The 16,360-nt window shown below is 39.7% G+C and overlaps 1 protein-coding gene across 10 annotated transcripts in view; it reads left to right on the top strand.

The window, feature by feature from the left end:
- schip1 (schwannomin interacting protein 1) overlaps positions 1-16,360 on the top strand; it is a 175,679-nt gene that overhangs the window by 120,307 nt on the left and 39,012 nt on the right. For all 10 annotated transcript variants that reach the window (XM_059947289.1, XM_059947270.1, XM_059947298.1 and 7 more), the window contains 3 exons: positions 4,340-4,457; positions 7,115-7,312; positions 11,739-11,862. In XM_059947289.1, the coding sequence (XP_059803272.1) occupies positions 4,340-4,457; positions 7,115-7,312; positions 11,739-11,862 (440 nt within the window). The remainder of the gene's footprint in view (positions 1-4,339; positions 4,458-7,114; positions 7,313-11,738; positions 11,863-16,360) is intronic.

Here is a 16,360-nt window from a genome sequence, read left to right as displayed (position 1 = left end):
TCAGTAAAACTTCCTTCAAATTTACAAATAAAAAATAGATCATGGAAAGCTATTTTGAGTGTTTGAGTACTCAATGTATGTAAGCAAAAGTAGTCATCGTGTTGGTTTAAGAACTTCATTGGTATCTTTTAGTAGTGGAAAAAGTCGCACCTACATTGGGGCCCTGTGGTATCACAATTCCATCACAAAAAAGACTCAAAAGTTTTGTCTGCAGTAGCAAGCCTTCCACAAAGGAGCAAACAGAAACAGGTCGTAGACCACTGGATACTGGAGAAAGTTGTAAGAAGATTTAGACAAGGAATGGGTGGAACTTACGGAGATTCTGAGGGTATGAGAATTGTAGGGGCTACTTCCTAAATTCAAAATGGTATTAACTGCAGTATGTTATTGGTGAAAATTTTATTTCTTATAAAGACTGATCTGTTGTACCTACACACAGGTCTTTCTGTAACTCCGCCATTAAGTGTGTCAGCCTTATCTAAAAAGTACTTCTGTGAACCTCAGAATGTAGGCAATTATCCAACAGTTGACCCTAACCCTAACACTATTCTGAACAATGAGTTGAATATTATATTACTGTCACAGATGTTTATACATAGCACAAAGTTTAAAAAGTGAAAAATATTCAAAATTTTCAATGAATTGTATTTGGAAACTGATAACCTAGATCATGGCAAGCTTCTTTGAAGTGTGATATCTTGGTACTTGTAATATGTAAGCAAATGCTGTCATAATGTTGATTAAAGTATTTTTGTTTGGTTGCTATTTCATTGATATTATTCAAATTTAATAATGAACTGTGCCACTGATTAGTCCTTCAATGGAATTGTACTACAAAATTATTATAGACCAGAGTACTAACCACTAGTTGCATCTTTCTAATTAAATGTGAAGTACCAAATATATTAAGTGTGATTTAATTATTTGTGTCCGTAGATATGTTTCATTTATACACACACTCACTCACTCAAATCAATGTGTGTATGATGGCAACGGTTTAGAGGGATATGGGTCTGATGTGGCAAATGGGACTTGCTAAGCTCAGCATCTTTTGCTCAGCTTGGATGAGTTGGGCCAAAGGATCCATTTTCATGCTGTACAACTGACTTGATGTATAGATTTTTTCCTTCAAAATTCAACATTCACAACAATAGTTGATGCAAGAAAAAGGCATCTCTCTTTCTCATAGCCGTCTTTGTGATTGCCTCCTTTTTAAAAAATTTTCCACTTCATTAATATATTGTTAAGAAATACAAGTGAAGCAATTCTGGTTGCACAAAAAATATAAGAGAACTGTCTTCAGCTCAAAGCTTAAGTAATGTTTGTAGATAATTAGGTTCTGACATTGCTGGGTCCTTGATTTTTTTTAATAATTCTTTAAATGTTTAAAATAAGATTAATTTTGGAAACTATCTGGCAGGGGTAGCAAATTGTCACCTGAAATTTGTTGATAGAATATTCTAGTTTTGAATATCTCCAATGATTACACTTATTTCAAAGTGTTCAAATTTAGCCAAAAAATTGTTTAAATACACTGCCAAAAGAAGTTCAGAATGGAAGCTCTGCATAAGATGATGAACAATTTTTTAAAAATCTTAAATAACCACAGAGGCTGTAAAAAGATAAAATAAATAACCCCAATATCTCTCTCTGGAGTTTCTGTCTGTTGAGTAGCAGTTCTCTGGTTGATAAAACAGTCAACGTTTTTGTCAACTGATCTGCTGTTGGTAGTTTTTGAACTCAATAAGCTAAAGCAGCATGAAAACTTAGGAAATTGGCTAAGGGTAACAAAAAGGCACATACTGCAGTGGTACTGCTTGAAGAGGGCTTAAAATGGTAAACCTTATGCTTATAATTACCTTGATTATTTCTTATGACTTTCTAACAATCTAACGTTAATCAGTGATCAACTGTTAACAGATTAAAGCAATCTTGCCATTTTCTTAGTCAAGCATTTGCATTTCATTCCATTTTTTCAAATAAAAGTTAAATTCAATAAGTTAATTCAAATTCAATTTTGTTGAAGAGCAAAGAAGTATTTTTCACAATGAGAAAGAGGATGCAACAGGGACCTGATCCACTATTTTGTTTTCTACTTATGTGAAGTTAAATTTCATCTCCTGTTACCTCGAAATAATTTTCTACAAATCGAAGAGAAGACTTCAGATTGAAGTGCCCTGAAGTAGTGGGAAGAATAGATCCAAATGCTGTTAATGTTGGCATTGCAATTCTCTTGATAAACTCTTAATTATTCAGTAGATGGCTCCATTGTAAAATGGCAACTGTATAAAATAGGAGATATTATTATTACTGTTATTGAAGATTTTATAACAGGGTACTTTTTTTAAAAAAAGTAATCAAACAAAACTAATAAAATTTTGCAGAAGGAGAATTACTCCTGACCACGAGGAGGTGTTCAAGATTGATCAGCTGATTTAGTGGTGCCAAAATAATACATTGCTTTCAATAGCTGCAAGATCAAGGAATTGATTGTGGTCTGCAGGAAGGAGGAATAGGAAGAGCCTATGACAACCCTAATTGAGGGGTCCATGCTAAAAAGGGTGAGCAGCTTCAAGTTCCCAAGAATCAACATTTCACAGAACCTGCCCCGAGCTGACACATTGCAGTCACAAAGAAAGCATGCCAGCAGTTCTTTTTTGTTAGGAGTCTGTGCAGATTTAGTCTGCCATCAAGGCATCTTACAAATTTCTGTCGACGGAGAACATTTTGACTGGCTGCATCACGGCCTGGTATAGAGAGTCCAGTGCTTAGGGTTACAAGAAGCTGTTGAGAGTTGTATAGTCAGCCAGTTGCATCCCTGTCTGCCATCACTAGTCAGGCCGCACTTAAGAGTTTTGTCAACAGTTTTAGACCCCTTATCACACAAAGGATGTATTGTCATTGGAGGGAGTCCAAAGGAGGTTCGTGAGGATGATTCCAGGAATGAAGAGGTTGAGTCTGCACTCGCTGGAACTTAGAAGAATGTGAGGGATCTAACAGAAACTGACTAAATGTTGAAAGGACGAGATAAGGTGGATGTGGAGAGGATATTTCCTCTGGTGAGGGTATCCAGAACTAGAGGGCACAGCCTCAAAATTGCGGGGTGACCTTTTAGAACAGAAGTAAGGAGGAATATTTTTAGCCAAAGAGTGGTCAAACTGTGGAATACTCTGCCACAGACTGCAGTAGAGGCCAAATCCATGGATATATTTAAAGAGGAAGTTGATAGATTCCTGGCTGGTCAAGGGATATGGTGAGAGAGCAGGTGTGTGGGGTTGAATAGGATCTGGGATCAGCTATGGCAGTATGGCAGAGCAGACTCAATGGGCTGAATGTCCCAATTCTTCTCCTATGTCTTATCAAAAATGGAATACTTATTGTTGAGGAGGACGGCGACAACGGTGCTCTGCACTATCTGGCATTCTCCCTTTCCTCTCCTGACAGTCACTGATTTATTTATCTCGTGTGGTCTTGGGCTCATTACCTTGCTGTAACTCCTGTCTGTCACTGTTTCACTTACCCAAACAAGCTGAAGGTCATTGAGCTGCAGTTCCAGTTCCTTAACACAGTCTCCCAGGAGCTGCATCTTGATGCACCTGGTGCAGATGTGGCCATTGAGGAGGCTTATCTCCTGGAAATCCCGCATCTGGCACCCAGAACAGCACACTGGACCTGTGGACATACCCCCTATACCCCCTATTCTCTCAAGAGTTGAATAAGGAATGAACTTACCTACTTAACCTTGCCTCCCTGTTGAACCAAAGCCTTACCACTCTGACTCAGACCACTCCTATGACAACCACTCTGCCAGATGTTACCCTTCTTCTATGGAGACTGGGTTTGTAAAGCTCTTCACTGGACGTCCAGAGGAATGTTTCTACTGCATCTGCACAGTACTCCAATCAAAGACTAGTTCAAATCTTTGAATATTTTTAAGGAAGAAGTAGATAGATTCTTGATGCGTATAAGAGGGTGGAAGGTTCCTGTGGTAGATGGGTATCCCTTGAATCTATTAAATGACGGAGCAGGTTTGAGGAACCAAGTGATTACTCCTGCTGCTATCTTGTACACTCCCATGTGAAAACAAACGGATATCTTGTTGTGAAATACTATGGAAACTAAAATCTAAAATAAAATACTACAAATGCTTAACAAATCCAGTACCCTGGGGTTTATCAAGCTCACCTATTAACCCTACTCTGTCTTCACAAATGTTGCTTGACCGGTCAATTAATTCTAGCATTTTCTGGTCTTGCATTGCGATGCCAGGTACAATCTTGCTTGCTTGTTGCCGACTTGTATTCATTTTCCTAAACCGCACAAAACTTTTATGTTGCAGCCTTCAGAGTGGCATGAATCTGCAGATCTGTTTTGTAAATGACAATGGAAGTGACAAGGACAGTGATGCAGATGACAGCAAGACAGAAACCAGCCTGGACACCCCCTTGTCTCCAATGGTAAGTGTTAACAGATATTGTATTGAAATCCCTGAGTTCCTACTTCGTGGTTATCTAAAATGTTTCTGTGATGTTCCTGTCTTGCATGGTTACTGATCATTTGAAGGGCTTCATTGATTCAAGGTCTAAGCATTTCTTATTCAGCGACACCTCAAAAAGCCAATTCTTGCCTATTCAATTACCTACTCCTCCATATTTTTCCCTTTATAAAGTCGTTGAATTTTTCATCTCCTAGTTCTAAGGCAGTCTATCCACAGCTCCTTATTTTCATCTTTTTCAATATGCCTTTCACACTGGAATGACCATGCATTGGCAAAACCTCTTCCATGTTCAATAAGATGGTAAACTACGTAATATCATTTTCCTTCAAGCTTTCCAGTTTATCACATATTTAAACTCATCACTCTTCCTCTGTAATTTCCGTTCCAGAATTCAGCTCCATAGGTTTGATTCTTTAGGAATGCAGACAAAACTGTCCTCATTCACACACTGGCTCTCTTCCTCCAGTTGAACGTGAAAGCATTGGTTTCAGGAGCCACAGTAAGATGGTCCTCTAATTGTTGTCTCAATCCAACAAACCATCCCTCTCCCCCAAGTTCAGCCTTCATATGGCTGTATGCTGTTTGACCCAAATGAAGCTTTGTATTCTATACCATGTTAATGACCAAACCGTTGTACTTCCATACTTCCAACAATTAAAAAACAAAGTACTGTAAGTGATGGAGAATTCCAGTGTAAATGAAAATTTTAAAATATTTGAATTTGAAAATGGTAAAAATCTGAAATAAAACAGAAAATGTTGGAATCATTCAGCAGTGCACTCAGCACTTGTGGAAATGGAAACAGAGGTAATATTTTGTCCATAACTTGCTTCTCTTTCTACAGGTGCTGCTGACATAGTGGTGTCTTATGGTGTATCTGACTCCAACTCCTTTGTAATCTAATTATTTACTAACTCTAGTCTTTCACTGATAATTTGATAATTCAAATTGAATTATCATTCAACCATATATAAATACTCATGAATTTAGCCAATCCAAACAGCGTTCCTCCAGGGCAGAAGTGTAGAACACAGTCCGTTAGTCTTGAGAGACCATGGATTTGTGCCTTGCGAAGTTTCCAGGACCTGTCAAGAGTTGTATGGAAGATTGGCAGTTGCCCATGCTGCAAGTCTCCTCTCTCCATGCCACCGATGTTGTGCAAGGGAAGGACAAGGACCGATACAGCTTGGCACTGGTGTCGTCACAGAGCAGTGTGTGGTTAAGTGCCTTACTCAAGGACACAACACGCTGCCTTAGCTGAGGCTCGAACTAGTGACCTTCAGATCACTAGACCAATGCCTTAACCACTTGGCTATGTGCCAGCTTATGCACCAAAGCACATAGGGCACATATAAGTTAGCAGTAAACATACAGCCACACAAGAAAAATATAATGTGCAGTAGCCCAAGTTGCTAAATGACATGTCTCATAGATTGATGGAGTGTGAATGTTGTTGGCAAGAATGAACCCTCAGCAGTCCACAGTACACACATAATCCAGCCTGTTCACTGAGTGAATGGTGAAAGACAACACGATGGGAGGGGCCTGCCCCCAGTCTGTCATGAATGCCATGCCACACCGCCTCCGGTGTCTCCCCTCCTGGCAGTTGGCGTCTTGGTCCTGGAGTTGGGATGTGCACAAATATATAATCTCCATTCAAAAAGTACATGCCCTCAGGCAACAAAATTCTGTGGCAAAACATGTCTCTGCAAGCTCAGTGGAGGTCACGGAAAGAAGAGTTTGTTTACCACAGAGAAAATTCTGGGGGAGGGAATGGCTCACAAATGGAGGGGGAAGGAGCAACTTCTATCACATGACCAAAGTCATCTGGTAGTGCCGGTCGCCAGCAGCAAGGTGCACTCCATTGCTGGCCAGACTGCAGCCCAGCTCCCTGCATCTCAGTGCCCAACTAACACCATCCCTCACAAGCAGCCATTGCACATTGCCTTGTTGGCTCATGCCCCCAGGAAAACCACACAGCATCGGCATGGCATTAATCATTTCACTTCAGCACAAGTGCCAGCAAAGGACTGCACCCTCAATTTGATTCTCAGCAGAGTAGCAGGGAGGAAGGCCATGTTTGGGCAACGCTGCCGTTGGAAACATGTTTCTGTATATAAAATTGCTGGAATGACCTCTTGTCCTGATTCCACTGGCATTTTCAATGCTGTAAATATATTCTGAGTGAGGTACCAGTATATTTAAAACTATGAATTTTAATACAGAGAAATAACCATCCTATCGATGGGAACAATTTAAGGTCAAGAGGATATTGAATGAGGGTGCTCAGCAAAAATGTCCAAAACATATTTGTATGCTTAAAAGCAGTAAAGGTCAATGGCACACTTCCAGAGATAGTGCCATTCAAAAGGGAGCTGGATAAGTACTTGGAAGGGAACATTTCAAGACAACATTTGGGAAAAGATATGCCGAGCTGGGTTGTTCTTGCAATAGAGCTGGCAAGTGCTCAGTGACAAAGTGGGACTTAACTGATTAATGAAAGATGGATTCAGTTGCCACAATAGTCCTGAAAGATCGCAGAACACGTGGTTTATGGTGGCATCTGTTCAGCGTTCCATTTAGAAAGACTTTACAAAAAATGATCTCTTTCCCTAGAGCAAGCAAAGCTCTTCGTACTCGGACAGGGACACAACAGAGGAAGAATCCGAATCCCTTGATGATATGGATTTTCTTACAAGGCAGAAAAAGTTGCAGGCTGAAGCTAAGATGGCTCTTGCTATGGCAAAGCCTATGGCGAAGATGCAAGTTGAAGTAGAAAAGCAGAACAGAAAGAAATCTCCAGTGGCTGATCTGGTAAGTTCTTACATTGAGCAGTATAAATATAAAAGTGTTGTTATTTACCTTATTTATTTATACAGGTAGAAGTCACTTTCCACACATAATGTCCTGTACTGCAGTTTCATCAGTTAGTTTATTACTGTAAAGCTTTTCTGTCTTTTAAGCTAATCAAGTATTCTGACCATACACATTTGGAGAGTAAGTGGTTGTTTTCTCTCTGCCATCTCTGTACAACTGTGTATTTTAGAATTTTTGTTCCATACTTCCTATCAATCAGTAACATACTTTGACACAATTTAGTTGCGCAGTGATACAGGACATTTGCAAAAATTAGATGATGTCTGGTGTCATGAGCAATGATTTTTATTTTCCACATCCCTTGGAGACTGTATTATAGTCTTATTCATTAATTCTAAATTGCCCTTCAGAGTCAAGTTAAATTTGAAGCGGAATGCAAAAGGCAATGTGATGCATGTTTGTCCTTTTTATTTTATTAATAAAGGAAGCTTCCCAGGCAATGCACTTGGTACTTTTATGGTGAGTGCAGATTTGGGTCCTTTCCCTGTTTATACTCTTTTCTTTTGCTTTTGCCTTCCTAATCTTGGAATCACTTTTGTAGTTGAGAAAAAGAAGTGCAGGAAACAGAGGAGATGTACTTAGCAGCTCGTCATTGATGTAGACGGGGAAAAGCTACTGTTAAAGATAAAGAAAGCTATCTTAATGGCATCTTTGTGGAAGATCTTTGTTAGCTTCATAGTAAGTGGCTTCTTTTGATGTGAATTGCTTTCGACTTACGGATTTTATGTTATTCCTTAATTAACTTAAGGTGAAAATCCATTTGTAGATCAGTTGGCTTTAAAAGCCTTTGGGATAATGATTGAAATAACTCTTTTAAAAAGCTAAAATTGGACATCTTTATTACAATGCTAAGTGCAGACTGTTCCTTGAAAAGCTAGCACTCCTTTTCCTTTAGGGCTATGAATTCAGATCGATTTCACTGAATTGCTGGTTGTGTTGCAGAGAGACATAAATATCAGGAGCAGGCATTGAAATGTGGGTATTCCCCACCATTCCCCACTGTCATGGCCAATCATTCACCTCTCTCCTATGTTTCTGCCCGTTTCTCTGCAGTCCAGGATTAAAAGTTAATTTATATTCAACAACTTTCCCTCAAAATATTGTGCTGTCATTATGTTCTTAATGTTCATTTATCATTCTGTACTTGTTTTGCATGTTCCAGTTTATATTACTTGAGTTCATTTATGAGATGTATAGATTTTGTGAAACTTTGAACTCCCGCAGAAGAACATAAGAGACTGAATCTGCTGCTGTATATGCTGCAGAGATTTTGGGTGATACGAACTTTAGCCTTAACTGAATTTTCTGCTTTCCTATAATTGCTTGATTTTCCATATCACTGTGGCACTAAACCTACAGAGCTTTTCAGGAGCATTAATTTCCAAGGACTCAGCCATCAGAGAGACACGTTCTGCTCTCTCCCGGAGAGCTCAAAATGCCAACAAGCCCATTCTTTTAGAGCTATACATGACAGAGGTCCTTCAGCCCACCAAGTCCACCACGTAATGTCCCTCTCTTTTTTTATTATTGCCCCATATTCTTGGCCTGCCACCCCCTTCACAGATTCTACCACTCACCTTCACGTGAGGGGCAATTTACAGCAGCCAATTTATCTACCATCTTTGGGAGGAAAATCACAAAGATGACAAATCACAAAGGTGACAAGAAGAACATGCAAACCCCACACGGGCAGCACGCAAAGCTCGGGCTGAACCCAGGTTGTGTGGCGGCTGTGTGACTATGCCAATTCATAATTGCACACCATGCAAAATATTCCCACATCATTATTCATCCTGAAAAGTACCTTGGAACATTATTTCTTATCTGTTAATGAGTGATGACCACCTTTTACCTTGAAAAGGTTCAAAATCTGAAAGACATTCTTGCCTACAGTCGGGTCCCATCCCCCCCCCCCCCCCAACGCCGCTCACCCATAACATGCACCTGACAACTGAATAATCTCATCAGCAATTTTGGCAAATGATATTTTAAAGGATAAACCGGAGTAAATCTGCAGGTGCTGGAAGTTCAAGCAACACGCACAAAATGCTAGTGGAATGCAGCAGGCCAGGATAAATTCATTTTTAGATGCTAGACACAAATTACAAAATGTTGTTTCACAACCACCCAGCTTTATACTTACATTGTGTATTATCTTGTGATCTAGTATTCTTGGTTACACATGTCTATGAGCTCATTTCAAAATGTGGGGTATTTTTCCCCTTTCCTTGATGTGCACTAAACTGCTATGTTATGAACTGAAAATACCTTTGCTAAATTAACCGTGATAACCAAATACTGATTCTGGACCCTTAGCTGATCAGCATGTCACTGACGCAGGCAGACGTGATTCTTCGTTAAATCAGCTTATTCAGATTATCCAATATCAGAGGAACAGTAGAGCTTGAATTTTGAAAAGGTGTTCAGAAATCCTGATTCAAGTATTGAGTAACTGAGCCGTATTTCCTGACTACCTCACTATATGAGAACAAACATCTATATATTTTTTTCCTTGGAAGTTACCCTGAGACACATGTGATTATGTGGGAGGTTCGTGATCGAATTATAGGAGCTAAATTGTGCTTAAAACAATCATTAGATTAGCTTTAAGCATGTTTTAGTTAAATAACATAGCACATGACAACAGAATGAAACACTTTGGGGTGGGATCCTGTATTTTCCACTTGATTTCTGCCAGTTCTTCAGCAGGCTGAGGAAGAAGATGCGATGTGAGCCAAGCTCCCGATGGTTTCTGGCAGAGTTGCACAAATTAGGCAGATGTGGTATAATAATATGTAAATGATAGAAATGTATTGCCAACATGGTGCAGTAGCGGTGTGCAGCACAAAGGATGTCAGTTTTACCTTGATCCAATGTTGCACAGCACAACTCGGAAGCTTTTGCACCCAATTAATGTTTTATTATATTTGACAAATTCAGAGAAATGTGGAAAATGTTTAACATTTGTACCTGCAGCATAAGGTTCCTTCCCAGCACACACATACCTTAAAGGTTGAGAATACAGAATTGTGTCCCATTCTCATTCTGCAGCTAGTCCATAGAAATATTTTTCTGCAGCAGCTCTCTAAGGAGTCTAATCTTCAGTACCACTCCATCTTAATACTGGGAAGCTAACCTAATCTATGTAAATCACTAAGGCAGTAATATTTCAATGGGTGCAGATCAAATTTTTATTACAGTAGAAGATGTACCCGTAAAGAAATTGCCCTGAATATTTACATTTTGTGGGTTTTTCCCTAATTAGCCAATTTTATTACTCTTAACCACAAATTTATCCTATCATTACCAAACAGATGCCAGTACAGACCCAGAGAGTGAATAACTTCATGCTTTGATCTGATAAACACATCAGGCTCTTCAATGTTGACATTAAAATGCAAAATGCCAACATGTCACAGACCAACTAAAGCATTGAAGCAAATAGCAATAATTAGCTGGCCTAATGCAGTCTCTTATTTCACTGGTACTCTTTAAAACTATTTAATAGGATAATTTTGGGGAAGATTTCCCTAGATCTTCTGTAAGACTTCTCTTACTAACTTTTAATCCATAATGACTCCAAAAATATTGAATGAACATGTTTAGTAACATTCTCAATGGAAAAAAAAATACTCTTGTGAGCCATTAATGTGATTTTAGCTCACACCAGTCTCATTGACTAGAAATTCCCTCTGAAGTTATCTACTGTTCAGAAGAATTACAAAAATATAGCTGGACGGATCCCTCAGTTTTGAAAACAGATGCACAGACATTTGACCCTGTAAACTGATCTTCAGTGATATCAGGGAACTAGTTACCTTGGAAGCCCATCTTGCATTCTAAGCATCAAGAAATGGTGAAGTCCTCTGAAGGCAGCAAAAACATTAAGATTCTCAGCCATGTCCCAACTTCCTTTTCAGAAACATCCACGTACATATACATTTTTAAAGTTTTTTGTTATTTTTGAGATACAACATGGTATCAGACCCTTCCAGCCTCAGGAGCCTGCACTGCCCAGTTACACCCATGAGATTAATTAACTTGCCATCTGGTTTGTCTTTGGAATGTGGAGTGAACCAGTGCATCCAGAGGGAACCCACGTTGTCACAAGGAGAACATACAAACTCCTTAGACGTTGGTAGGAATTGAACGCAGGTCGCTGCCACTATAATAAGTTGCTATAACTGCTGAAATACCATGTCGACCTTAAGCTACTATACCACCCCATTAGGTATGATTTCATTGACTCTCTAACCTGACGTTCCTTTGACACGAGAATATTTCTAGTAGAATTGCAAATTACTTTACTGATTGCTTTTTGTCGGTGCTGTTACTAAGTATGTTGTTTCTCTCCCCTCCCCAGTTGCCTCATATGCCCCATATTAGTGAAAGTTTGATGAAACGGAGTCTCAAGCCCACAGACTTACGCGACATGACTCTTGGCCAGCTGCAGGTTATAGTCAATGACTTACACTCCCAGATAGAGAGTAAGTATTTCATTTTCTACCCCTGGTTTGCATTGCAGAATGTACATGTGTCATACAGATGCTCGACCACTGCATTGGTTGCAGTTGTAGAATGTGATTGGAAATGGCAGAGAGGGAGTAGAAGCACTATTAAACTAAATACCATTATGAAGTACATAAGAAAATACAAAACGAGATGATAAAAAGCCTAATCAAGGCTGTTGGGTTTAATGTATTTTGTAGAGGAATGAGAATGATTATCTGCTCTGGAATTACTTAAGCATTGGTCTCGACAAGGATTCTAATGTCAGTCAGGAAATCACCTGTGAGCCTTTCTGTGAAGTTTGGTCTCCTGCTTTCGATCGTGGTCGCATGTGATTCATGAGCTTCCTTACAGTTCCTTGTGGAACTGCTGCATTTCTCAAGTAAAACTCAGCTTCCTCCTCCTCTCTAAATCTGGACCATGTTAGTTCCCATTCCAGCGGATCAGCTGAGCACGCACATCAGGAGCTTCTGATTTAATCCAGATGGTTAATTGTTGAACTTGCTGCAACATCAAAGAAAATCTCCAGTTTGTTTATTCACCCGAGTCATGGTATGTGTCATTATTTTTATGACTTATGATCCCAATGCCTCCCCTGCCCCCACCCCAAATTTAAACATTAGGAACTATAAGTAGGAAAGAATTACAAGATTAATTGAAATCCATATGACTCATATACTGCAGTGAGTTCGCAGATCTGAAGCGAGCCTTTCCAGATTTCAGTGCAGCACTCTAGTCATGCTAATACTAAGTGCAATAATTTTTTAAATGAAAATTGAGAATGAGAAGCCACGTAACAGAGTTAATTTTTCATTTAGTGCTACTTTGGAAAGATTTTCTACGTTTCAGATATGTGGCAATTTCACTTTATTTTACCTCTCCATTGTTTTAACCCCTTCAACATTATGATAATTACAGTAGATTTTGACTAATTGAGCCATCGGTTAATTGGGCCAGCTGCTTATTTGAGACAACTCTTAAAGAATAAAAACTAATCGAAACAATAGGCAGGATTTCCTTTGTTTATTTGGGGCACTATGAAGATTAATTGGGGTAGGGTACTGTTGCCAAAGAGTATCTAACTGGCGTCAGTCATGTGCACTTGGCGTGCCATTAAACACAACACCATGCCTCAAGCAGACAGATTTTAAATATCGTCAGTTGTGTGTGTTTGTGTTCAAAAAGCAGTGATTTTTGTCACTGACAGCTGGCAAGAACTACTAAGATAGTTCAAAACTACTTTGCTTACTGCGGTATCAACATTCAGGCTTGGAGATGCCAGAAGCAGCCAGAAGTGAATATTAAATGATTTCACTACTTCAACAAGTTAGAAATCATGAAGAATTTGAAAGTATCGACAATCATCTTGAACATTACATTGAAACTGAAGATCTGGCAAATGCAATCAATGGTCGCATTGTGTAAAGGCAGTCCATTATCTGCACTGACTTTGTTCATTTGCAGTCAACGTGATGCAGATGAATTCCTCCAATAAGTATTAGGAGCTAATACACAGTTTTATAGTACTGCTGTAGTATTGGTAATATTCTAATCTCTTATATATTTTAAATATAATTTGTTACTCAGTTTGTCTCTTCAGTATCAGGTTTATTCACTGGCATATGTTGTGAAATTTGTTTTTGCGGCAGCAGTACTTTGCAATACATAATAATAAAAGCTATAACTTACAATAAGTATATAGAAAAAGGAAATTAAATAAGTAGTGAAAAAATAGAGGGGGAAAATACTATGGAAGTATTTGTGGGTTCAATGTTCGTTCAGAAATCTGATGGCTGAAAGGAAGCATGTGTTACTAATGTGTGTGTGTCTTCAGACTCCTGTACCACCACCTTGATGGTAGCAATGAGAGGAGGGCATGTCCTGGCTGATGGGGTTTTTAATGATAGATGCCGCCTTTCTGTGGCATCGCTTTTTGAAATTGTCCTCATTGGTGGGAAGGTTAGTGCCCATGATGAAGCTGGCTAAATTTACAATTTTTTTTGAAGCTTTTTGCAGTGGCCCCTTCGTACCAGACAGTGATGCAGCCAGTTTGAATGCCGTCCATAGTACATCTGTAGTAATTTCCAAGTATCTTTGATGGTTTACCAAGGCTCCTCAAACTCCTAATGAAATTTAGCTGGTGTTGCTTCTTTTATATAATTGCGTCAATATGTTGGGCTCAGGCCAGATACTCAAGGATCTTAGCACCCAGGAACTTGAAACTGTTTATCCTTTCCGATTCTGATCCCATGATGAGGACTGGTGTGTGTTGCCTACACTTCTCCTTCCTAAAGTCCTCAGTCAGTCGCTCAACCAGCTGATCTGGCTCACTCCTGTCACCCTCCTTGTCACCATCTGAAATTCTGCCAACAATCTGCAAACTTATAGATGATGTTGGAGCTGATCGTAGCCACACATTCATAGTTGCAGAGTAGAACGGGGGGGGGGGGGGGGAGCTAAGCACACATCCTTGAGGTGCGCCTGGGCCTGGGTTGATTGTCAGCTGGAAGATGTTATTTCCAGTTTGCACAGACTGTGGCCTCCCAGTGAGGAAGTCAGGGATCCAGGTGTTGAGGGAGGGACAGAGTTTCAGGCTTTGGAGCTTGTTGAATGAGCGTATCATTGTGCAGCCTCACTGTTGTCCAGGTGATCCAAGGCCGGGTAGAGATATAGGCAAATTTCAGTGGGTCCGATCCTTGCTTAGGCAGGAGTTTATTCTGGTCATGAACAACCTTCAAAGCAGTTCATCACAGAGGATATGAGTGCCACTGGATGATAATCATTGAGACAGCTCACCCTGCTCTTCTTGGACACTGGTATGATTGTCACCCTTTTGAAACAGTTGTTAACTTCTGACAGCAGCAGTGAGAGATTTAAAGATGCCCTTGCACATTCTTGCCATTTGGTTGGCACAGGTTTTCAGGGCCTGGAACCTCGTGAGTGTTCACCTCTTGACAGATGTTCTAATGTTAGCCTCCAAAACAGAGGTCACAGGGTCACCAGATGCTGCAGGGATTTGCACAGATATAGTTTATAGTTTTATTCTCCATTTCAAAGTGTATAGAAAAGATTGAGCTCACCTGGAGGTAGGAAGCTATGAAATGCAAAACATACCTGAGCTGGCGTGCATCAAATTCCACCTTTGACCACAATCAGAATTGTTTTTCTCACCCTTAAAATAGCCTTCCATATATCATAATTGCATTGGGCAGAAATGCAGTCAGTGGAATGCATTGCAAAGTAAAAGGGGGACAAAATTGAAAAGGTGACAAATAGAGAACTGAATTTGTTATATTTAAGTGCACAGAGTATATAGAATAAGGATCTTCTAGTGCAGTTAGAGTTTGCCATTTGAGACTTTGTGTGTATCATTGAGTCATGGCTGAAAGGCTATTGTAGTTGGGAGCTTAATATCCAATAATACAAAATCTGTTAAAAGTACAGGCAGAGGGGGAGGAGGGGCTCTATGGTTAAAAAAAATAAATCAAATATTCAGAAAGAGGTGACATAGGATCGAAAGATGTAGAATCCTTATAGGTGGAGTTAAGAAACTGCAAGGGTAAGAAGTCCCTGATAGGAGTTATTTACATGCCTCCAAATAATAGCCAGGTTGTAGTCTACAAATTGCAGCAGGAGATAGAAAAATTTTGTCAAGAAGGCAATGTTATGGGAATCATGGGAGATTTCAATATGCACATGGATTGGGAAAATCAAGATGATGTTGTAACCCAAGAGAGAGAAGTTGTGGAATTCCTCTGAGATGGCCTTTTGGAGCAGCTCGTGGATCCCACCAGGGGATCAGCAATTCTGGATTGAGTATTATGTAATGAACCAGATATGATGAGGGGACTTAAGGTAAAGGAACTCTGAGGAGACGGTGATCATAATATGATAGAATTCAACCTGCAATTTGAGAGGGAGAAGCAAGTCAGATGTATCAGTATTGTAGTAAAGTAAAGGGAATTACAGAGGCATGGGAGAGTAGCTGGCTAAACTTGTTTGGAAAGGGACACTGGTACGGATAATGGCTGTAGTTTCTGGGTGCAATTCAGAAGGCGTGGGATAATGCATCCTAAAGAAATATTCTAAAGGCAGGATGACGCAAACGTGGCTGACAAGCGAAGTAAAGCTGACATAGCAGCAAAAGAAAAGGCACATAATAGAGAAAAAAAATAGCAGGAAGTTGGATAATTGGGAAATTTGTAACTACCAACAGAAAGCAAACAAAAAAAACGGTAAGGGGAAAATATGAAGGTAAGCTAGCCAATAATACTAAATTTATCCAAAAATGTTTTCAGAGTAATAGAGGGGTAAGAGTAGATATTGGACTGCTGGAAAATGACATTTGAGCGATAGTAGTGGGAGACGAGGAAACTGAGTATTTTGCATCGCTGTGGAAGACACCAACAATATGCCAGAATTCCAGTCGAGGGGCAGAGAAGTGCGTGCAGTTGCTATTACTAGGGAGAAAGTGCT

This window comes from Hypanus sabinus, chromosome 2 (assembly GCF_030144855.1).
Source record: "Hypanus sabinus isolate sHypSab1 chromosome 2, sHypSab1.hap1, whole genome shotgun sequence".
Taxonomy (NCBI): domain Eukaryota; kingdom Metazoa; phylum Chordata; class Chondrichthyes; order Myliobatiformes; family Dasyatidae; genus Hypanus; species Hypanus sabinus.
This window is presented reverse-complemented; position numbering and strand designations above follow the sequence as displayed.